The following is a 24,262-nucleotide window of genomic DNA, read 5'->3' as shown; positions in this document are numbered from 1 at the left end:
AAAACTAAAAGCTGGTTCTTTAAGAAGATAAACAAAATTGACAAACCTTCAGTCAGAGTCATTAAGAAAAAGAGGGAGAGAACTCAAATCAATAAAATTAGAAATGAAAAAGGAGAAGTTACAACGGACACCACAGAAATACAAAGCATCATAAGAGACTACTACAGGCAACTCTATGCCAATAAAATGGACAACCTGGGAGAAATGGACAAATTCTTAGAAAGGTATGACCTTCCAAGACTGAACCAGGAAGAAATAGAAAATATGAAGAGACAAATCACAAGTAATGAAATTGAAACTGTGATTAAAAATCTTCCAACAAACAAAAGTCCAGGACCAGATGGCTTCACAGGTGAATTCTATCAAATATTTAGAGACGAGCTAACACCCATCCTTCTCAAACTCTTCCAAAAAATTGCAGAGGAAGGAACGCTCCCACACTCATTCTACGAAGCCACCTGATGCCAAAACCAGACAAAGATACTACAAAAAACAAAATTACAGACCAATATACTGATGAGTACAGATGCAAAAAATCCTCAACAAAATACTAGCAAACAGAATCCAACAACACATTAAAAGGATCATACACCATGATCAAGTGGGATTTATCCCAGAGATGCAAGAATTCTTCAATATATGCAAATCAATCAATGTGATACACCACATTAACAAATTGAAAAATAAAAACCATATGATCCGGCTTCCCGGTGGCGCAGTAGTTAAAGACTCCGCCTGCCAATGCAAAGGACATAGGCTCGAGCCCTGGTCCAGGAAGATCCCACATGCCGCGGAGCAACTAAGCCCGTGCACCACAACTACTGAGCCTGTGCTCTAGAGCCCGCAAGCCACAACTACTGAGCCCGCGCGCCGTAGAGCCCGTGCTCCGCAACAAGAGAAGCCACCGCAATGAGAAGCCCACGCACCGCAATGAAGGGTAGCCCCCGCTCACCGCAACTAGAGAAAGCCCGCACACAACACCAAAGACCCAAAGCAGCCCAAAATAAATAAACAAAATAAATAAATTAAAAAACAAACAAACAAAAAACCCGTATGATCATCTCAATAGATGCAGCAAAATCTTTTGACAAAATTCAACACCCATTTATGATAAAAACTCTCCAGTAAGTGGGGATAGAGGGAACTTACCTCAACAGAAAAAAAAAAAAAAAACACTGCTAATATTCAACAAGCTCTTACTAATTTGTAAGACAAAATAAACTCCCTAAGAAAAAATGAGACCAAAAAACCCAAAACAAAACACAAACATGGAATTCACAAGAAGTGAAATTAAAACGGCCAAGAAGCATCATAACCATTTAGGGGGTGAGGGCTTCATCTGCATCATCCCATTTAACCCTCAAAGTCACCCTATGGGAGCAGCACTTGCCAATAACACTTGGGAAGGTGAAGCAGCGTCTCCAGGATCTCAGAGCAGATAAACAGATTACAAATCAGTCTTGACCACTGAGCCTTATGGCAGAAAGAAGATGACTGACTGATCCCCTGCTGGGAAGGATATCTGGAAAGCGGCCTTCTCATGCAGTCTTCCTGGGGGTGCAAATACCAACAGCTGGGCAATAAGTATCTAAGGTGTTATCAGCGTGCACACCCCACTGCCCACAACCCCACTTTGGGAAGTACACTCCAAGAAGATAATCTCAGAAGTTCTAAAAGGTACATGTAAGTCCCATGAACTCCTATAAAAGGCACAAAGGCACTCTTGACAGCACTGTTTACAAAAAGAAAAAACTGCAAACTTAAACGTCTATCAGTAAGGGACTAGTCTGTGGCATACATAGACAGTGGAACACTGTGAAGCTTTTTTTATACTAAATTTTTCCAAAATTTTAAGAATGGCTTATCTTTGATTGCAGGGGTCCCGGAAGATATTTTACTTTCTTCCCTTTGTTGTCCTTCGCTGTTTGATTTTTTTTTCTTACCTATTGTTTTTACCAAAACACGAGAGCTTACTGAACATCAGAGATCTATCAACGTTCAAATGAACAGAGAGACTTGAACTATGGATTAGGTAAAGCTTTCTTCCTGAGATTTGTTACAAAACTACTCACTATCCTCACTTCGGCCACCACCATCCCTGAGGGGAGGCATCAGCCCCCTGCAGCACTGCCCGGCTCCACCCACCGCTCCACAGACCAGGTCCTCGCCCTCAGGAGACACTCCAAACCCTCGGGCTCCCCTAACTATTCAAGTTCACCCTCATCGTTCCCGTCAGCTCCGCCCCCAAGGACTGGGGACCAAGGACAGACGTCAGCTTGCTCCCCGGCCTAAACTCAGCTCCAGCTCGCGTCACTGCCCTCGGCGTCCTGGCCCCCGCAGCTGGGGGACCCCTCACCCCTCTCTGATCACCCCATGCAGGCAGAACCCGGTCCGCCGCCCACCCGGAACTCCACCGCGCCCGGAACCCGCGGTCCCGGGTCTGTGGCAGGGCCCCCCGGGGTCACAGCACGCCCCGGCGGCCGGGACCCTCCTGGAGCACCGTCCCGAGGTAGGTGCCCTCCCAGAGCCCGTGGTGACCCCGCCCAGAGCTTCCCCCGGCCAAGCCCCCTCAACCAGGCCCCGCCCCGACGCACTCACCCTCGCGGCAGCGCCGCCTCCAGATGGTGTCGGTGTGCAGGATGCGCCGGAACTTGGTGCAGACCTGGGCCAGGCTGGGCAGGTCGGTGCCGGGCAGCGAAGCGAAGATCTCCACAAGCAGCTCGGGCGGCAGCTCCAGCAGCGAGCAGCGCGGGGGCGACGAGGGGCCCGCGCTCCGGCCGTCCCCCGCCCCGGCCAGCGCCGCCGCGCCCGCCTCGATGCGCTCTTCCTCGGGGTCCGTGTCCGGCTCGCTGTCGGCCGCTGCCGCCTCGGCCGGGCCCCGGCGCTGCTGGCGGCGCCGGCATCCCCGCGACGGGCCCACGCCGCAGAGGCGAGCGCACACCGCCATGCCGGCGACTGACGGCCGCCGCGCCGCCGCCGCCGCCGGTGCGCACGCGCCGCCAGAGAGCCGAGCCCCGCCCCACCCCGCAAGAGAGCCTATCCCCGCCCCGGTGAGAGTCTAGCCCCGCCCCCTGGTGAGTCGAGCCCCGCCCCCCGGAGGATCCGAGCCCCTGCCCCAGGAAAACAAGACACGCCCCTGGGATTCGAGCCACACCTCTCCCGACTGTCAAGCCACGCCCCGAATGCATAGGCGACCTCGCGGTCTAGGGCTTGGCCCCGCCCACCAGGGAGAACCTGCAAAGACCTGGGCCGAACCCGAATGCCTCCCGCCTACCCCCGCCCTCCCGTGTCATTGAGACCGTCTCCCCGCGGCCCCACGACCCCACGACCCCCGGGGGGACCGGCGCCTGGGCAGCAAATGGCGCGCTGTCGGGTGTGAGGGCTGAACTTACCACCTCCCGAGTATGTGGCTGACGCGCTCTTCCCGAGATCAGCCCCGAACACCCTACGGGGCACCTCCCCCCAACCCAGAATGCCCCAGGAAGGCCCGAAGGGCCCCCGCAAAACCCCCCAGGAAGGCCCAAAGTTGCCCCCCAAGAACCCCCCCCTGAGCACCCTTCCATGAAGAATCCTCCAGGAAAGCCCAGAGGACACTGCTCCGAGGACCTCCCAGGAAGGCCTGGAGGAGCCCACCAGAACTCCCCAGGGGACCCCAAGAACCTCGCGCTAGGTGTGTAGTCAGTCTGATCTTGCTGTGCCCTAGTTACCTTATTTATTGGGTTCTGGAGGCTGACTGGGGCCTAGGGCGGGGGTGGAGAATGTGCAGACCTTCTCCTGACAGTGGCTTCACCTTAAGGAGCGCTGATAACAAGAAACTGTCCAGAGAGGAGGGCCAAGGGTATGGATGTGATTACAAGATTACAGGATTATAGGAGCCTCTGCCTGGGTGGGCCCAAATCCTTTCTGGTCAAGACTGACTTCAACGCCCTGAAGTGCTGGAGAGCCCTTCAGGAGCCCAAAAGGAAGACTAAGCAGAGCCCGAAAGGAAGTTAAGAATCCACAGCCCACCCCAGTGTTTCTGGTCAGTGTTTCTATTTCTACTCAAATAGAAAATAGTGACCGCGCCAGTTCCCTGGGCCCAGCCTCCACAAAGTCCTGGCTATTCACTACCTCCCTAAGGAGGTCTCCAAGCAGAAGAGAGGGCTGCCTACCCCAGTCCACAGAATCCCATAAACAAGAAAGTTCATCTTCTGACAGAAGTAACCATTCTGTACTTCAAACCTCGACCATCTCAACTCCAGGCAATTGAAAAACAACATGTAGGGACTTCCCTGGTGGCGCAGTGGTTAAGAATCCGCCTGCCAATGCAGGGGACACGGGTTCAATCCCTGGTCCGGGAAGACCCCACGTGCCACGGAGCAGCTAAGCCCGTGCCCCACAACTACTGAACCTGCGCTCTAGAGCCCGCGAGCCACAACCACTGAGCCCACGTGCCACAACTACTGAAGCCCGCACGCCTAGAGCCCGTGCTCCACAACAAGAGAAGCCATCCAATGAGAAGCCCGCGCACTGCAACGAAGAGTAGCCCCAGCTCGCCGCAACTAGAGAAAAGTCCGTGCGCAGCAATGAAGACCCAACACAGCCAAAAATAAAAATAAATAAATTTTTCAAAAAAAAAGACTCCGCACTCAAAAAAAAAAAGAAAAACATGTACCTGCCCTCCCTGTATCTCAACGGTTTTTCAAACTGTCCTCCACCCTGTTATCAGAACTCTCTTCCTGCAAATAGCAACACATAAACAAAAGCATACTCATCACTTCACTCACCTATTTAGAAATATTTGACTTCTTATGACATCACACAAAGTACCTCACAATCCTGTCCTAACTTCCCAGTCTGGCGTCATCTCCTGTGTCTCTACTGAAACTCACCGTGTCTGCCCCTTGTTCAAGCTGTCTCTTCTGCCAGGAGAACCCTCTCCCCAGTCTATGCCAGTAAACAGCCACCCCTTCTCAGAATGTCCCTTTATTACAGCACCATCATTTGTTTTGTTACAAACATTTGCTTCCTTTAGTAGCAGCCTTACTAGATGTATCTCCTGTCACATGATAGACCTGCTAACACACATCATGTAATCAGCAAATGTGTACTGACTAAATGTTCAATGAAAAAGGAACAAATGATAAACTGGCTAGAAGGCTAAAAAGTGAGGAACGTGAACCAGATTTAGAGAAGACTAGTGGATTTATCACCTGAACCATCCAAGCTAGCAAGTCTCCCAGCAAACAGAAATGCATTAACTAATGTAATAAATATTTATAGAATGCCTGACTAACCTACATGCTATGTTCTCTGTGGACCCATAGATTGTAAAGCATGAACTTTGCTGTTGTATATTTCAATCAGTTTGTTTTCTTAAATCTATCTACTCCCTACTAGGTCCTATTAATAAAATACAGTATTCACCAATTAATAAAATACAGTATTCTCCTATTAATAAAATAGAGTATTCTCAGGTCCTATTAATAAAATACAGTATTAATAAAATACAGTTTAGAGTACATTAAAATGTACAAAAATTTCCATCTTTAGAAGAATGGTTAACGTATGTTCATAATTTGAATAATGCATAATTCAGTGAAAAGATACCTCTAAATCTATATATTCTTGACAGCAGGAACGACAGAGCGCTGTGTACAATAACCCACAAAGGTGTGAAAGGATGGAATTTGTGCTGACCATCAGAACAGAAAGAAAAGGATGGCCGTGAGAGCTTGGGTAATCCATATCGGTGGAGAGGAACCAGAGGCGAAGAGTTAGGCTGTAGCAGAGAACTATTACACATTGAATCCTGAAAGCTTTGCGTCCTTTGAACTTTTACAATCCCTTATATAGAACTGTATCCCTTACAAAGAACGCTAAGGAGGATACATTCATAAATGAGAAAAACCTAGATAGAAGAGGCCCTTTTTATGGAAAATTTAAAAAATTCTATACAATTTTAAGGCTTACTTTTTATTTCCAGTTATTACAAAATTTTGGCTCTATTCCCCATGTTGTACAATACATCCTTGAGCCTGTCTGACACCCAAAAATTTGTGCCTCCCTCTCTCCCACTCCTATATTGCCCCCCCCCCAGCGGTAACCACTAGTTTGTTCTCTGTATCTGTGAGTCTGCTTCTCTTTTGTTATGTTCACTAGTTTGTTGTATTTTTAATTTCATTATTTTTTTTCAAGAAAGCAAAGTGAGGATTTACTAAGCGAAAGTACCATCTCAGTGGGAGAGTGGGCAGACTCAGGTGAGTAGCTGCCTAGTTTGTTGTATTTTTTACTCATACCACGTATAAGTGATATCATACAGTATTTGTCTTTGTCTGGCTTATTTCACTTAGCATAATGCCCTCCAATCCATCCATGTTGCTGCAAATGGAAAAATTTTGCTCTTTTTTATGGCTGAGTAGTATTCCATTGTGTGTGTGTGTGTGTATACATATATATATATATATATATATACACACATATATATATCACATCTTTATCCATTCATCTCTTGATGGGCATTTAGGTTGCTTCCATGTCTTGGCAATTGTAAATAATGCTGCTATGAACATTGGGGTGCATATATCTTTTCGAATTAGTGGGGGTTTTTTCAGACATATATTCAGGAGTGGAACTGCTGAGTCATATGGTAGGTCTATTTTTAATTTTTTGAGAAACCTCCATACTGTCCTCCGCAGCGGCTGCACCAAGAGATCATTTGTTTTAACAGTATGTCGGGAATATAAGAATGAAGTCTTTGTTAGTGAGAACTGATAACAACTAAGGAAATTAGTAGAGTACAGGACGAGGCATTTCTCAATTGGTTGCCTCAAAAGTAGTCGTTCTTTCAGGTTGCCCCTGAAAGTAGTAGTTCTCGAACTTAAGAAAACCCTGTTAACTTTCCCCATGCTGGTTCTCAGAATCCAGATGTGAAAAAATGGCATCTTGCCCACTGCTCAGAAGAAACAGTCAAGGTGAATGGAAAGAAGGGAAAATATTCAAAGGCTAAACAAGAGGTTTGAGGTGTGAAATAAGAGTCTCAATGATTACATCCTTTAGTCCCAACATGGGCAAAAAGCTGGAAAAATAGCAATCCTTCAGAATTTGTTTGGAATTAAACAAGCAAAAAACTACAACAGAGAAAACCCTGTGGAATGCCTGCCAGCTCCATTAGTTGTTACACACTCACTTAAGAGACAATGTTAGGTTTTAGGAGTGATTTGAGATCACTTTCCTGCATGCACCAGTGTGCTGGTTTCTGAAGTTGCACACCAGAGCCAGAGCGTCCTGGGAGAGGAAGCACTTCCACATGGTGCCTTTCTCGCTTCGGACAATCCCTCCTGGACCTGGTGAAGACACTCCTAAGGACTGCAAGCTATGGAGCATCAACTGCAAAACCCTCCTGGCTGAGTCCTTTCTGAGAACAGCGGGAACACTGCTCTTGAGCAATACTTGTTTGTTTACTTTAGCTAAAGAGCAGAGGTGACACAAGACTGATTGGACCACTGGCCAATAGTGGCCCAGACAGCAAGGAGGGTGGAATATCTTTCCCAATCAGAAAGAAGAGAGGCAGGACAGGCCGGGCAGGCCTGAAGAGCTGAACTAACTCTCAGTGTGACTTGCCCTCCATACTGAGTGTGGCAAAATAACCCTAACGTGTTCTGCCCCGCCAGTTAATGTTTCACGCTTCGTGTTTTTGTTTTTTTTTCATGCCTCGTTTAACAGATTCTTAGAAATAGCGAGACAGCATGATTTACAGCATGTTACTTCACTAATGCTGGGACATCATATTCAATTTCTAGCTGTTACCTTATAGAAAGAAATAGGGCAAGAGTTACTTAAAACTGACACTGCTTGGTTTTCTAGAATGATTATTTAATAGCTTAAGAGTACCATGAGATTTCTGGAGAAAACACTGAATAAATTCACATGACAGATGCGGTCTTTTCTACTGTATGTGGATTATTTCAAAGAAGAGTAATATTTGTTAATCGTTTAAAAATAAACCGTACTATTCTTATATTAACTAGCTTAAAATAGATCATGATATTAATTTACCACTCTGAATATCATTTACTACGTCGAACATATATTAAACTGCAATCTGGGGGGAGATTTCCCTGGTGGTCCAGTGGTTAAGACTCTGCAGTTCCACTGCAGGGGGCACGGGTTCCATCCCTGGTCGGGGAACTAAGATCCCTCATGCCACATGGCACAGCCAAAACTAAACAAAAACAAAACTGCAATCTGGGGGCACATGAAATTTTTCACATACACTCAAGCACACTTGTTTTCAAATTTTACATGAAGTTATGGTACTTCTTGATTGATATTTATTTGCATATGACTAAATTAGTAAACTAAATATAATTTATATTTTATTTCAATATGTTGTTCTTACATGCTCGTGAGACACCTTTACACACCAACTGCTCTGGATGATTTTTCTGAGACACCTATAGGGAAGTGTGGTTTTAGATTCAAGTAGAAAGTGGAGATAATAGCATAGCAATCACTGTAAATGTGCACTTCAGTACTTGAAAATCACAAAGAGTAATCCTGTCCCATCTCTATCACAGCCCTTGAGGTAATCCCTGGGGCAGTGAACCCAAGGCCTGAGGTTATTTGGTAAAGCTTTATGGATGCCTAAGGGACTGGGAAAATATGAAACTCTCCTTCCCCTCCCCCCAGCTCCAGATGCCTGATATCGATTTTTTTTTTTTTCACTCCTCTTGCATTTGGAACAGTTGTCCAGCAAGGGAACAAAAAGTCCATTTCTTACAAACTACCAATTAAGCCAAAAAAGCACTCACCAGTCAATACTCAATATCATAAAAACCCAGAAAAGAAAGCAATACACAGTCCACGCAATCATTTAAGACTTCGAAACTGATCATTCTGTGTCTGGCAGAAGGTAGGTACACTTACTGGATTTCCCCGCGCCCCCCTCATCGTCACAGAATAAATCAAAAACAACCAAGATAGTACACTTGGAGCTTAAAACCTTCCTTTGGAACACTGGAAAACAGACAGAATGTTTAAGTCATCTTTATTAGCTGTACACTATTAGAGATTTTTCAAGGTAAAGAGCTGTGACAGAAAAAGGAGAAAAAAAAAAACCTGGGAAAGTGACATATGCACAAGTGCACTTTTCTTTCGTAAATAGTGGCACAGTACAGAGCTACAACTAACATCACTGTTCTGGCAGCTAATTATAGAAGATACTTGGCTACTCTGTAAAGAAAGAAATTCCAGGTGCATTGGAACCCCTTTGAGAAATATATTTTAGTAGGTTTTGTATGTTTGTATAATAACTGTATATTAGCACAATCCAATTACTTTATGAAACAGACATTTTAAGAAAGGCTTTTACAAACTCAAAAAGGGGAAAATACTTTCAAAGTATGAAATATTAAACAGCAAAAACAGCCAAAGAATCACGTGCTGTTCATTCAGATACCTGTTTATCAGATGTTTGAGTTGGGCAATAACTGATTTGATAACTAAACGTTGCGTAGTATCTATATTCTACCAGGCCCCTTTCATTTGCTCCTCAGAAAGCACTTGGAGTTCTAAAATAGTATTGCCCTCTTACACACGAGTCGGAGACTGAGAAAAATGGTTACGTATTCAAGGTAGCTCAGCTAGTTAGTGTTTGAAAGACTGAGCGGTGTGAACACGGGTAAGACTCCGTATCTGAGACCAGCAGAGATGAATGAAAGGCAGTGAACCCTGCCCAGGTGTGGGCAGGCCCGCGCCCTGTCAGCGAAGGTGATGCCCAGGGCTCATTCGACCACCTGAGTTACCTGAGGTCGGATGCCGAGCTCAGGGCACGGACTTTCTCCAGGGCCGGACTTTACCGACCATAACCTGAAATAACACAGTTGCGGTTCTTTTCCTAGTTGGGACAATGCGTGCCGGAAGTTACCAGTGGACAGTTTCCTTAAAAAAGAAGAGAAAACTGAGACGTACTTGACGTGGAAGCCAACGAAAACAAAGACACAAAAAGCCGCGGGCGAAAAAGCACCAGCAGCCCCAAAGGAGGCAGGGGCACAACACCCCTTTATTTTCAGGTGCAAACATCACCAGGCATCAGAACCGGCACCGGGAACAGGAGCGAGGCCGAGTCGCGGAAGCTCGGCCGCAGGGGCAGCACCGTGCGTGTCTGCGCGGCGCCTTTCCGCGGGTCACAGGCTGATCCAGCGCTCGCGCTCCCCACGCGGGCCGCCGACCGCCCCAACTCCCGCCAGCCCCGACCCCTCCCCCGGCGCGGCGCTCGTCCTGCTTCCGCCACGCCCGCCATGGCGACGGCGGCGGCCCGCTCCTGGCCCCGCCTCCCGGGACGCCGCGCAGGTCACCTGACGCGGCTGCGGGCTGAGAAGACACAAGAGCCGTCGCTGTCGCCCCAGTCGGAACCGTCTCAGCCACCGCCTGGAGCCGCCGGGACTCTCCACCTCGCCGCCCCCGCCCAGCCTGCCGCGCCATGCCGTCGGAGAAAACCTTCAAACAGCGCCGAACCTTCGGTGGGTGCCGCGGGGCCGGCCGCTGACGGAGGGTCGGGGGCCTGAGGGGCCGAGGCGGTGGGGCCGGCCCTGGCAGAGGGGCTCCGGAGAGGGCGGACGGGCCGAGGTGCCGAGGGCTGAGGGGCTGAGCCAGGCTGAGGCGGGGGCTGCGGGAGGGCCGGGCCCGGGCGGCCGAAGGGCCGAGGCGGGGGCCTGACTGGCCGAGGGCTGCCGGGCCCAGGGGACTGCGGGCCCGAGGGGCCGGAGTGCGGGGGCCGAGGGGCCGAGGGCGCACTGGCGCGGAGCTGCTGAATCACCTTTTGGCCCCGGGAGGCCGGGCGGGTTGTGGGCTCGGGGCCCGTCAGCCCTCCAGCCCTGGGGTGTTAGGTCCCCAGGACGAGACGAGCGCGAGCCGCGCAGGGGGTGCCCTCCTTGAAGGGGAGGCTGGCCCGGGCGTCGGGCTGGGACAGGTTCTCCGAAGTGGTGGCAGCGGGGGTGCAAGGCAGTCGTCTTCTGGTGCGTCGTCCGGGTGACACCTGGTCCCTTTACGCGTCAGGCCCTCCGTGGAGAGGAGTGACTCCGAGGCCGCGCCTCCTCACGCCTGCCCCTTCCCCTGCAGCCCCGCGTGGCCGGGACGTCTTGGTCCTATTTGTGGCACAAGAGCTAGGGTGGGTGGCTCTTGTAACCGGCGGGCGACAGCATTCTTTGAGAGCAGCGGCGAATCCGTTCTCTCCCAGTTCAGGCTAGAATCCCCACTTAGCTTGCTGGCATTTGGTTGAAACTGGAGGTGACACCATCACAATATTTACTCCTCCACAAAACCCATGGGAAGGAAGTGATTGGTGCTCCCTTTAAGCAAGACAGTTCTGCAGTAACAACGTGGCCTCCTTGCATATCGCCGTGTAGGGCTTGTTTATCTCAGCCCTGGAAGGCCAGGTGGAGTAGGGCGGCACCAGCGTTCCTTCCTGCTCTAATCTTTAAGAGCTTGAGCCGTAAGTATCGCTTTCGTCTACTTTTGTCTAGTTTCCTGGAGTCTAGAAAGAGCCGAGCATTCACTTGAGCTAGGATATGGTTTTGTAGATCTCGTTATTGATAATTGTTTCTTGTGCCTTGGAAGCTCCAGTAGATGAAATTCACCCTGACCTGTGGAGCATATCCTTTCAGCCTCTTGAAGTGGTTGGTTAGCAAAACTTAGACGTGTCTTTTTTTTTTTTTTAAAGAAATTTTCTCTTTAGTGACTTTCATGAACTCAAGTTGATACTCATGAATACTGCTTACTTTTTATGCAGCCATGAGAACAGCATTTAGAGCAGATTTGCCGTTGTATCTGGCTTCTGTCCTTACAGACTCTGGCATTGAAAGCTAACTGGGGACATTTGTATGGGAAACATGCCCATTTTCTCATGACCAATACTATAGTTACTTTCTTTTTGCTTAGAGTATTTTTAGGTTAGCTAGAAAAATCGCTCAAGAAGAGTAGGTGGTAAGAGTAGGAAAGGTGAGGAATAACTAGAATAAAAGTGAGAATAAATGAGAATAAAATAGCGAATTAGAAGGAATTCCCCTGGTGCCTGTGGCCTTGAGGGTAGACCAGCAGGTATTTTTTTTCATTTTCATTTTTTTCTCCATTAGTCTATTTGTGGAGTTTCCTCTTTGTTCACCTTTACTCCCACTCCTCCTTTTTTTCTCCCTGGTCTCCTGACTCTGATTCTTTTTTTTCTACTTTTATTGAGAAATGACATTCATCACTGTATAAATTTAAGGTATTCAGTATGATGGCTTGGTTTACATATATTGTGAAATGATTACCATAATAGGTTCAGCTAACATGCATCTTCTCATAGATAAAATAAAAAAGGAAGATTTTCTCCTTGTGAAGAGAACTCCTAGGATTAACCCCATCCCCCCCTATTTTTAAAAGGGCTCTTTAATAGTCATTTTGCAGGGCTTCCTTGGTGGCGCAGTGGTTAAGAATCCGCCTGCCAATGCAGGGGACACAGGTTCTGAGCCCTGGTCCAGGAAGATCCCACATGTCGCGGAGCAGCTAAACCCGTGCGCCACAACTACTGAGCCTGCGCTCTAGAGCCTGTGACCCACAACTACCCGCGTGCCTAGAGCCTGTGTCCGCAACAAGAAGCCACCATGGTGAGAAGCCCGCACACCTCAACAAAGAGTAGCCCCTGCTCGCCGCAACTAGAGAAAGCCCACGCACGGCAATGAAGACCCAACGCAGCCAAATAAATAAAAATAATTTTTAAAAAAATAGTCATTTTGCAGAAAAATATCACATCATTTAATGGCTACTGCCTTTTCTTGCTACTGATTATGGTAATCAGCACTGACAATTTTCAGAGATTTGTAACACAGTAAATGAGGGAAATAAGTTGTTTGGAGATACCTTTTTTTTTTTTTTTTTTTTGCGGTATGTGGGCCTCTCACTGTTGTGGCCTCTCTCGTTGCAGAGCACAGGCTCCAGACGCGCAGGCTCAGTGGCCATGGCTCACGGGGCCAGCTGCTCCGCGGTATGTGGGATCTTCCTGGACCGCGGCACGAACCCGCGTCCCCTGCATCAGCAGGCGGACTCTCAACCACTGCGCCACCAGGGAAGCCCTGGAGATACCTTTTTTATAGACACTAAGACCAGCCCCAGTTAGCTTGAACAGTACTGTTCCCAAGTGAATGAGTTTAGGTTAATTAAAAATTGAGTATATCTCTGCTGTGATATATTCTACCAGGGTTAAAAGGGTTGAGATGAATCTTAGGGCTCGCCCAAAACAACCACTTACTTTTGTGGCCAAAGAAACTGGGTGGGGCCCTGAGAGGTGGAAATCATGGTCCACCTAGTGGCAGAGTCTGGACTTGTACCCTTCTGATAGGAATTCTGTCCTCCAGTAGGTAGCCATCATTTCCAGTACATGAAGTGGGCCAACACTCTGAGTCAAGAGGCAATAGTGTTTCCTTACAAATGGTTTGAAAATTTTTATCAACTTCAGAAGTTGTATTTGAGCAAACATTTTTGGATTCAGTCTTCTCAAATGTCATAATCTCACTCCATTTTCTTCTAGGGTTGCCCTAGTTTAATAACACATCTGTCTCCTAGACATCATTTTGCTGAGATTCAATGTTAAACCTAGATCTTAAGCTTCACCATCAATAACAAAAGGTCTGCATGTCTCGGAAGTTCATGTGATGGTCTAGAATAAATAGCTCCAGCTATGTAACAGGGAGACTGGAGAAGGAGATTTATGCCAACACCTAGGTAACACTCCCTGCTCTTAAGCTGTGTCACTCACTGATGGGTGGGATTTTATGGTTTTTATTTATAGGCGTATCGGGGAAAATATTTATGGTTCCACTTCAGTGAACTAAATCCTGGAAAATATATGTAAGCCTTACTTTAAATGCCCTAGGGAATCTATCTCAAAGCATCTTTGCAAATAAGACACCTTAGACTCCTAGTTTCTATTTTTGTAAGGCTTATAAGCGGTCTTAGAGACAGGAAGAGGAATCTGGGGAAGCATATCATCCGTGTACAAGCCTGAGCCCTGGGGAATACAGACGTGACTAGAGCTGGATCCCTGACCGCCAGGGGCAGTCTGTTGAGAAAGGCAAATGATAAACAGATCATCACAGCATTAAGAAAATAATTGAGTAAAAGAAGTGCTCTCGTGTGCCTTTGATCCAGTGGCGTTGGTAATTCTCTTGTTAAATATACAGTTGGCTTCTAAAAACAGCCTTCTATTCAGAGTTAGGCGTCAGCATATACCATATTTATTTAATCACTCTGGGCTCACCACTGGATTTTTATTACAACTGGCCAGGATGCTAAAGACATTCCTGCAGGACTTTGGTACTACTCTTTTCACCTTAGGGAAGTCACTTGTCTTCCTCTGTTGTCCCACCTTTAATGAAAATAATCATTTTCGCCTTCCTTTTTGGATCATATTTTGGGGATAAATCAAGATAAAGAAAACTTTTGACGCTGTAGTTTGACTTTGAAGCCCCACATTTAGAGCCCATTTTATTTTTTCCTGCTCCACTCACCAAAATAAACCTGTTTTCCTTGCATAAAAAATTCTCTCCCCCTTATGCCTGAATGATTCCTTGAACCTTTTAAATTTTTTTGGAAGAGCTTTTAAATGTGAAACATTTCGGGGTGTATTAAACTTACTATTTATTGGCTACAGTGAATTAATTAAATTGTGATTTCCCCTTGCTTGTGAAATCTACTCTGACAAGATGGAGGTTTTTGTTGTGAAGGTGGCTGATAGCTAAGTGTAGATGGTAGAGCGTCTTTTCTGGGGTAGCACAGACATAGGGACAGGTCTTAGGGCTGAGAGAAATGCTGAAGTATCCATGACACCCCTAGAAATAGAGCGGGGTTCTAAGGATGGTAGAAAGGAAAACTCTTCCTTTGTGTCCCCTCTACTCTGCAGTACTCCATAAACACTGCGGTTCACTTCTGACACCAGACAAGCAATTCAGCTAGTTGTCATCCAGTTTAACTCAATTCTAGCGCTACCTGGTGATAGCCTCAGATCCAGCAGGTTAAGGGCTCCGTCCCACCTGACAGCCCCCCCCCCCGCCCCCCACCAAAGGCTAATTGCAAGTACAGGTCCTTGCTCTGACTAGCTATAAATCAGTTTCACAAGACCACCTTGTGTTTGATTAAATTACTAGAGTGGCTCCCAGAGCTCAGGAAAAGCCTTTAATTACTAGATTATCAGATTATTGCAAAGGATATTAAAGCATAGCAGGTGAAGAGCTGAATGAAGAGATGCATGGGGTAAGGTCCGGAAGAGTGCTGAGCACAGGAGCTTCTGTCTCCATGGAGTTTGGTGACTGCACTCTCCTGCCACCTGGAAGCTCTCCAGACCCTTTTACTGTAAAGAAGTTCGTTTGTATTATTTTTTAGATTTTACATGTGATACCATATATGATATTTGTCTTTCTCTGTCTGACTTACTATGATAATCTCTAGGTCCATCCATGTTGTTGCAAGTGGCATTATTTCCTTTTTTTTTTTTTTGCGGTACGCGGGCCTCTCACTGTTGTGGCCTCTCCCGTTGCGGAGCACAGGCTCCGGACGCACAGGCTCAGCGGCCATGGCTCACGGGCCTAGCTGCTCCGTGGCATGTGTGATCTTCCCGGACCGGGGCACGAACCCGCATTCCCTGCATCGGCGGGCGGACTCTCAACCACTGTGCCACCAGGGAAGCCCTATTTGTAGACTTTTTGATGATGGCCATTCTGATGGGTGTGAGATGATACCTCATTGTAGTTTTGATTTGCATTTCCCTAATAATTAGTGATGTTGAGCATCTTTTTATGTGCCTATTGGATGTCTTCGTGGATGTCTTCTTTGGAGAAATGTCTATTTAGGTTTTCTGCCCATTTTTTGATTGGGTTCTTCGTTTTGTTGAGTTGTATGACCTGTTTGTATATTTTGGAAATTAAGCCCTTGTCGGTCGCATCATTTGCAAGTATTTTCTCCCATTCTGTAGGTTGTCTTTTCGGTTCTTTTTTAATGTTTCCTTTGCTGTGCAAAAGCTTGTAAGTTTGATTAGGTCCCATTGTTTATTTTTGCTTTTATTTTTATTGCCTTGGGAGACCTATGAAAACATTGCAGTGATGTATGTCAAAGAATGTTTTACCTCTGCTCTCTTCTAGCTAGGAGTTTTATGGTTGTCCTCTCTTACATTTAGGTCTTTAAGCCATTTTGAGTTTATTTTTGTGCATAGTGTGAAGGTGTGTTCTAACTTCATTGATTTACATGCAGCTGTCCCACTTTCCCAGAACCACTTGCTGAAGAGACTGTCATTTTTCCATTGTATATTCTTGCCTCCTTTGTTGAAGATTAATTGACCATAGGTGTGTGGGTTTATTTCTGGGCTCTCTGCTCTGTTCCGTTGATCCATATGTCTGCTTTTGTGCCAGTACCACACTTTTGGTTACTGTAGCTTTGTAGTATTGTCTGAGGTCTAGGAGGGTTATGCCTCCTGCTTTGCTCTTTTTCCTCAGGATTGCTGTGGCAATTCTGGGTCTTTTATGGTTCCGTATAAACTTTAGGATTAGTTGTTCTAGTTCTGTGAAAAATATCATGGGTAATTTGATAGGGATCACATTAAATCTGTATATCGCTTTGTGTAGTGTGGCCACTTTAACAATATTTTTCCAGGGACTTCCCTGGCAGTCCAGTGGTTAAGACTCTGCCCTTCCAATACAGGGGGTGCACATTCAGTCCCTGGTCAGGGAACTAAGATCCCACATGCTGTGCAGCCAAAAAAAACCAAACACCAATATTCTTCCAATCAAAGGGCATGGGATATCTGTTTCTTTGAATCATCTTTAATTTCTTTTATTAATGTTTTATAGTTCTCAGTGTATAACTCCTTCACCTCCTTGGTCAGCTTTATTCCTAAGGTGTGTTTTTTTTGTTTTTTTTTTTTTTTTCTGGCTGCGTTGGGTCTTTGTTGCCGCGCACAGGCTTTCTCTAGTTGTGGCGAGCGGGGGCTCCTCTTCGTTGCAGTATGTGGGCTTATTGCGGTGGCTTCTCTTGTTGCAGAGCACGGGTTCTAGGTACATGGGCTCGGTAGTTGCGGTGCACGGGCTTAGTTGCACTGCGGCATGTGGGATCTTCCCAGACCAGGGCTCGAACGCGTGTCTCCTGCATTGGCAGGCAGATTCTTAACCTCTGAGTCACCAGGAAAGTCCCTGGTGTGATTTTAAAAGGTAGTTTTTTTTACATTCCCTTTCTGATATCTCATTGTTAATGTAAAGAAATGCAACCAATTTCTGTATGTTAATCTTGTATACCAACCTTTGCCAGGTATGAAGTGTTAGTGTTTGGTTTCTCTCAGTTCTAGGGAAGATGTCTTTACTGCTTTGCTCTGCCACAGCTAAGGACAGGTGGATTCAGATATGGAAGTCACCAGGTAAAAATGCAGGAAAGAAGCTGCATTTTTGGCCCTTAATAATGCCTGTGTTTCTTCCTTTCCTTTGCAGAACAAAGAGTAGAAGATGTCCGACTTATCCGAGAGCAGCATCCTACCAAAATCCCGGTAGGTAGTCTCTGTTTCAGTTGTTATTAATGTACGCGGAAGAGAGCACGGCTTAAATACAACTTTAGTACAGTGCTGCTATGTGCGACTAACTGACGGGTTTCTTTTTTTAATTTATATTTATTTATTTTTTATTTGTTTGATTATTTATTTATTTTTGGCTGCGTTGGGTCTTCATTGCTGCACACAGGCTTTCTCTAGCTGCGGTGATGGGGGGCTGCTCTTCGTTAAGGTGTGCGGGCTTCTCATGTGGTGGCTTCTCTTGTTGTGGAGCACAGGCTCTAGGCACGCAGGCTCAGTACCTGTGGTGCACGGGCTTAGTTGCTCCGTGGCACGTGGGATCTTCCTGGACTGGGGATCAAACCCGTGGCCCCTGCCTTGGCAGGCAGATTCTTAACCACTGCACCACCAGGGAAGTCCCTACCTGATGGGTTTCTATAGGAATCCTCAGCTATGCAACTGATGTGTCAGTTTCATGACCTAGAATGGAGATACCTTAATCTACAGTTTAATCTAATCACATTCTGTTTCCTCCTAAGTCTGAGTTTACTGTGTTAATGTTACACACTTCACAAATCAAGGGCATTTTACTTGCGGGGGAAGGGATAGAGGGGCTAGATCTGTTGGTATTTTATCAGTGAAAGTTGGTATCCACCCTCTTTTGAAGCAAGCAGAGACTACTGCTGTGGGAAAATCAGTAGCCCTCAAGATTTAAATGTGACGGCGCATTCCAGGCTGCCTGACTTTGATGCCCCAGAGAAAGAAGTCTCTCCTTATATTTTATTTCTTTGCAGGATTGAGGAAAGATGCTGCTCCTGTGATGTGTAGGGACCTCAGATGCTTATTGCTGTGCCCAGCCAACAGTGTCCTGTGTGCCCTGGATCCTTTGGTGGTGGACCTTCAATAGGTTTCTGCTGAGGCACTAGGTCTAGAGAGAAATGGTCAAGGAGCTTTTGGCTTCAGACAGTGGCTGAGTTCAGGCCTTAGGTTCAAGGTTGCTAAGTGATCTTGGGCTCATTACTAAAATTCTGAGAGGAGCTGCCATATCCTCATCTATACAATGGGAAGAGAATCCACCCATGTGGTTGGAAAATTTTGCATAATTCTGGGGACATGCTTGTTACCTCTTACAGACCACTTCCAAAGAAACTCCACTGCTAAATTCTGCAGAAGCTTTCATGGTTGGCTTTCTGATTGATCATCTCATACCAAAGTGGGGGAAAAGAAGATGGGAAGATCAGTGGGGCTGGGGTTGTGAGGTGCACAGAAGGGAGAATAGGATGGGTCTGCTCAGCAGTGTCGTGACTGTAGGATTCTGTAGTTAGAAGATACGTTTCTTGGACTGGTTGGAAATTTCAGTCTGTCTTCACACTCAGGGCCAACATACGGCCTGGGGATGAGGCTTCTGGGTAATTTCCTTTTCAAGGTTTTTCTTCACTTTTGAGTACCTGCTGTGTCTCTTTGCTAGCAGGTACTCGTCAGTCACTGGAGACAAACAGCCAGCCCAACAGTCTGCCAGTATTTGTTCCATAGCCTCCTTCTGAAATGTGAATGTCTGCATATATCTACAGTCATCTTTTCTGCTAGTAGTTTTAGGTTTTTTACAGAAGGCACATTCATACTTGTAGATACCATGTTCTGAACACACCTCAGAGATAAAGCTATTGCTCTTACCAGGGAGGGTGACGACAGCTTGACCTGGCCTTACACAGAACCTCATGTAGGCCCCGTGCAGTGCAACAATATACATACAAGCATTTTTCCCTCTTCTGAAGATTTTCCATTCCTATCTTACAACTTCTCATTGTCATGACAGGGTAAAGAATTGCTCTACGTGGAGAAGGATGTCTCTGGTGCTCAGTAAACAGGTAGTATTGAGGCTCAAGGGCAGTCACCAGTTTGCTGTCAGAGACTACATAAAGTGGCTTAGAACTAGAAAAAATTTTTTCCTTTATGGAAAGGAGGAAGCATGGCAAGGAGCTAATGGATTTATTTCAAGTCATAATGTGGAACTATTTTTGTTCCCTGCAGAGTTCATCAAGGATATTTTATCAAAATGGCAGGATCTTCGAGACTTCTGCAAAAAAAAAAAAAAAGTATCTCCAGACCAGCTAATCATGGTCTCTGCTTCTCAAATATTTACTTAGGATTTGAGTCTATTACCAGAGTTAAGATCTTACTTACGCTTTTAATAAAAGTTTTATTAAAAGACTCTCGTCATGTCACAGGAAATGGTGATGTAGAACTGGCATAGATTCAGATCTTTACACTTAGAGCTGGTACCCAGCGTCTCTGCTGTTATAAGGCTTGGGGTCTTTTTCTGACTAGGTAGTATATTTTCATGGTTCCAAATACCAGAATTTATAGCAAAGTTTCTTTCCCCACCTCAGGGCTACCTTGCCCCTCCCTGACGGCAGACATGTTGGCTCGTGCACCATATTTCGTAAGGAACAGAAGTGCTGTTTTAAACCCCATTTTGGCGTGTGCCAGCTACAACATAGGACGTATCTTACCGGTTTTTCTTTGTTAACGGCTATTTTTAAATCACTTTTCTGGCTTCTTTTCTAGGTAATAATAGAACGATACAAAGGTGAGAAGCAGCTTCCAGTCCTGGATAAAACAAAGTTCCTGGTGCCTGATCATGTCAACATGAGTGAGCTCATCAAGATAATTAGGTATTTTGTCATCTTTTTACTTTATTTCTTTGGGTAACTTCTCATTCTTTATCAGGCTTACAGATAAATCTTCAGTCTAGCTCTGATAAAAATCTATGCAACTTAATAAAACTGTAAGACATTTCACTTCTGAGTTTTTCTATTTCTTACCTGCTGGATCTCAAGTCCCTTCTGATCCTTTCATCATAACATCTATGTAGATGTCTCTTAATCAGAAAAGTTTTATATAGGAAAATAAGTTAAGAGAATGTAGACGTGGTCCAATGGTAATAAATTGCATCAGCTTAGATCTTAGTTTGTAAATTATATTTTGAACTATTTTTATCACATTAGACACTGGTGGCTACTCAGATAGCATACTAGTTTTAAAACTGGCCTCAGGACTTCCCTGGTGGCGCAGTGGTTAAGAATCCGCCTGCCAATGCAGGGGACACGGGTTCAAGCCCCGGTCCGGGAAGATCCCACATGCCGTGGAGCAACTAAGCCCATTCACCACAACTACTGAGCCCGCGCTCTGGAGCCCACGAGCCACAACTACTGAAGCCCGCGTGCCTAGAGCCCGTGCTCCGCAACAAGAGAAGCCACCACAGTGAGAAGCCCTGCGCACCACAACAAAGACCCAACGCAGCCAAAAACAAATAAATAATTAATTGGCAAAATAAATAAATAAAACTGGCCTCAGGAAAGTAGTAAGAATGATCTAGCAAGGATTATCATTAATACTTACCATGCATATAGTCGTAGAAAACATCCTGTGTCTTATGAGAAGAAACATTCAAGTCATCGTAAGGCATATATTTCATTTTGCCAAAAGCAGCATTTACAAAATCTTTGTACTTTTTTTTTTTTTTTTTTTTTTTGGCGGTACGCTTTTTTTTTTTGCGGGCCTCTCACTGCTGTGGGCTCTCCCGTTGCGGAGCACAGGCTCCGGACGTGCAGGCTCAGCGGCCATGGCTCACGGGCCCAGCCGCTCCGCGGCACGTGGGATCTTCCCGGACCGGGGCACGAACCCATTTCCCCTGCATCGGCAGGTGGACTCTCAACCACTGCGCCACCAGGGAAGCCCAAAATCTTTATACTTTTATATTGATCCAGGGTGGGTGATATTTTTTACACATTCTCCCTAGGTATTGATGTATCAGTATTTCTTAACGTTTTCTTTCAACAGAAGGCGCTTACAGCTCAACGCTAATCAAGCCTTCTTCCTGTTAGTGAATGGACATAGCATGGTGAGTGTGTCCACGCCAATTTGTGAAGTGTATGAAAGCGAGAAGGATGAAGATGGATTCCTGTATATGGTATACGCCTCTCAGGAGACTTTTGGAATGAAATTGTCTGTGTAAGACTAAAAGAAAATGTGTCTGTTCTAGAATTTAAACCCTTACCAAGGAATAAAAAAGGGATGTTACCAACTGAGATTGATCAGTTCACCTAATCACAGATCATCAAAACAGTAGTAGTGTTCCTGCCTAGGAGTTTTTAGCAAGTTGTTTTTTTGTACTTCAGGCAGAAAAGCTGGGCTCCAAATGAGCACATTCAGCTTTGGGAAACTTCATTATTTAACCTAGGCTGTCTTGTTTTCACATTTAGAAGTTTAAAAATAAAATACTTTGCATTCTAAGTTGCCAGTAAAATAGACCTTCAAGTTATTTTAATGTTTTTCCCCCAAAAGGAACTTGCAATTTGAGCATTCAGAGAGACATTCAGTCTTCTCTCTAGAGAAGAGAACCTGCCAGCTTTTTATAGAAGGGTTTCTACTCAACTAGAGAGATCTCCTTAAGAGGATCTTTAAGCCTAAATCGTCAGGCATAGCCAACCCCCAGCCCCAGCCCATTTGCCATAATAGCTGGCAGAAAGCAGGGTGGACGCGAGTGTATAGGAAATAAGAAAGCTGAGCTGCTGTCCAGGGTTCCTGATTGCTAATAAGCGTATTTCACATCAGTGCTCTTGTCATAAAGTTTTCATTTGGTTTGTTCTCTAGGCAGTAACGCAGAAAAATACCACTGCTCAACAGGAACCTTGAATAATTTATAATTTTGGTCAAGTTTCTCAAAAGACCTAGAGAAAGAGAATGACATTTTTTTTTTGTTTCGAATATTCTCTTAAGAGCTCAAAATAGTGCCTGCTTTGGTAAATAAACAAGCAGTTCCATGGGTTTCATTCTTTGGGACAAAGGTAGAAAGCTACAGGATACTGAAACAAAAAGCATTAAAATTCAGATACACCTCCTCGACCTTTTGGCTTAAAGCTGTAGATGATCCGTGTTTTATGTTACGTATGTGACTAAAATATGTTATTAAGTATCTTTAAGGGTATTTCAGTTATCACAGTTAGGTCAAGCAGTCCTCAGAATTCCCCCACTCCATGTGCATGTCAGTTTTGAAAATAGCAAAAGGAAACATGTTCTTCACAGATACTAATGTCAAACGTTAAGCATTTTCAGAGTCCTACTAGAATAAATAACCAGTGCTTCCTACTACCTGCATGGGGTTCACTATGTACTGTTTTTGTGAGAGCTGTCGCAGAAGGCTCACAGGCCCCCTTGCGACTGTACAGTGGCAGGTCGCCATTAACCCTTGTGCATTTAGACGTGTGTGTGGACAACTTGTATCAGTGAGTGGCAGTTACTTACCGTAACTGAGGAAGAAAAAGCAACATTACCGCATATGGGCCCTCAACCCCGATCAACTACTCTTCCCGATGCATGCATCTGTCCACGTGGCTAACTTTTCATATGTATATTTTTACATTATGTAAATTCTTAATTAGCCTGTCTTGTTTAGATTGTATACATCATTATATCTGACATTCTTGTAACTACTATGTGACCGATAAGATTCCTTTAAGAAACTATGCTTTTTAAAGACAAAAGTACCACGCTGAGAGGGGTGACTTACTTATATCCCACATTAGTGGGTGGTTACCCTATTTATAGGATCTTTAAAACAAGTACATTTTTAACGAACTAAGGTGAATAAAGGCACAACTAAAAACTGTCATCAAAGTTCACTTTAATGGATCAGCATTTGAGACTTGCAGTCTATACCATCCACAGCCAAGTGGGTCATATCCTTTCCAATGAGGAGTGCTGAGGCTGGTTTCACTGTGCCAGGGTGGAGGGACACCCACCTCTGAAGGTCTCTGCCTTGTCATAAGCGCCTCGCTCGCATTGGTCAAGGTCCTGACTGACTTCAAAAAACTCAATTCTCTTAAAGGTACAGATGTGCCACGAAGTACGGGGAGACGGGATGGGGGAGCGACCTAGGTGTTTTGTGGAAACAGGCACTTGAAAACCTGATCTAAATGAACAAACGTGTAACACGAAAAGTACTGAGAGTGTGTGGGGCGTTGTGCGGCACATGGGACCTGAGGTGGCCGTGTGGGGAGCCGCGTACAGTACAAACAGCAGATGCGCACATGCCCTCCACCCTCAGAGGCCCTGGAAGTGACCAAACAGAGGGGCTGCTAGCAGGTGCCAGGAGTGGCCAGCTGTGTCACCTGATGCTACTTACCTGACAGGGGCCCTGACTAGTCCGAGAACCGTGTGCACGTTTTCCTCCGGGTGACGACAGGTCTGACGACAAGACCAAGAGAAAATGGGGACTCCTGCTGGGGAAAAAGCCCCAGAATTCTCCCTCTGGGGCCTGGCACTGCTCAGGACAGCACCGTAGTCCTGGGCGAGCACAGCACCAGCCCAAGTCCAGAGAGGACGTGGCCTTAGGCGGCAGGGCACATTCATCATGAGTTTGGAAACGTCCAAATGATACTTGATCTAGTAATGCTAATAACCTTGATTGTTCACGGGTACCTGAGAGCTGGAACATCTTTAATCCAACCCCAAATCAATTCACATTTCTATTCACAGCAAGGACATTTTTTAAACACCTAGGAAACGTGACAGAAAATGGATTTAAGACCAGGTGTCCCTTTTGCAAGGCTGGGAAGAAGGCGGAAAGGTCAGACTCCCTAGTTTGGAGGATCGTGATGTGAAAGGCTGTGTGCTTCATACTCTATGAGACAAAGACCTAATAAAAAGAGACTGCTC

General features: G+C 45.8%; 2 protein-coding genes across 3 annotated transcripts in view; one reads left to right on the top strand and one right to left on the bottom strand.

Annotated features, from left to right (window-relative positions):
- Nucleotides 1–3,230, bottom strand: part of FBXO31 (F-box protein 31) — a 42,839-nt gene extending 39,609 nt beyond the window's left edge. For both annotated transcript variants that reach the window (XM_079906842.1, XM_079906843.1), the window contains exon 1: nt 2,599–3,230. In XM_079906842.1, coding sequence (XP_079762968.1) covers nt 2,599–2,947 — 349 coding nt within the window. In that variant the 5' untranslated portion in view covers nt 2,948–3,230. The remainder of the gene's footprint in view (nt 1–2,598) is intronic.
- A 6,705-nt stretch (nt 3,231–9,935) lies between these two features.
- MAP1LC3B (microtubule associated protein 1 light chain 3 beta) lies at nt 9,936–23,231 on the top strand. Its single transcript, XM_079906569.1, has 4 exons — nt 9,936–10,502; nt 17,487–17,542; nt 20,111–20,217; nt 21,386–23,231. The coding sequence occupies exons 1-4, from the start codon at nt 10,463–10,465 to the stop codon at nt 21,558–21,560; spliced, it is 378 nt and encodes a 125-aa protein (XP_079762695.1). The 5' UTR covers nt 9,936–10,462; the 3' UTR covers nt 21,561–23,231.
- The last annotated feature ends 1,031 nt before the right edge of the window (nt 23,232–24,262 follow it).

This window comes from Stenella coeruleoalba (genome assembly GCF_951394435.1).
Source record: "Stenella coeruleoalba genome assembly, chromosome: 20".
Taxonomy (NCBI): Eukaryota; Metazoa; Chordata; class Mammalia; order Artiodactyla; family Delphinidae; genus Stenella; species Stenella coeruleoalba.
Note: the sequence above shows the minus strand (reverse complement) of the source record. Positions and strands in the feature narration are given on the sequence as shown.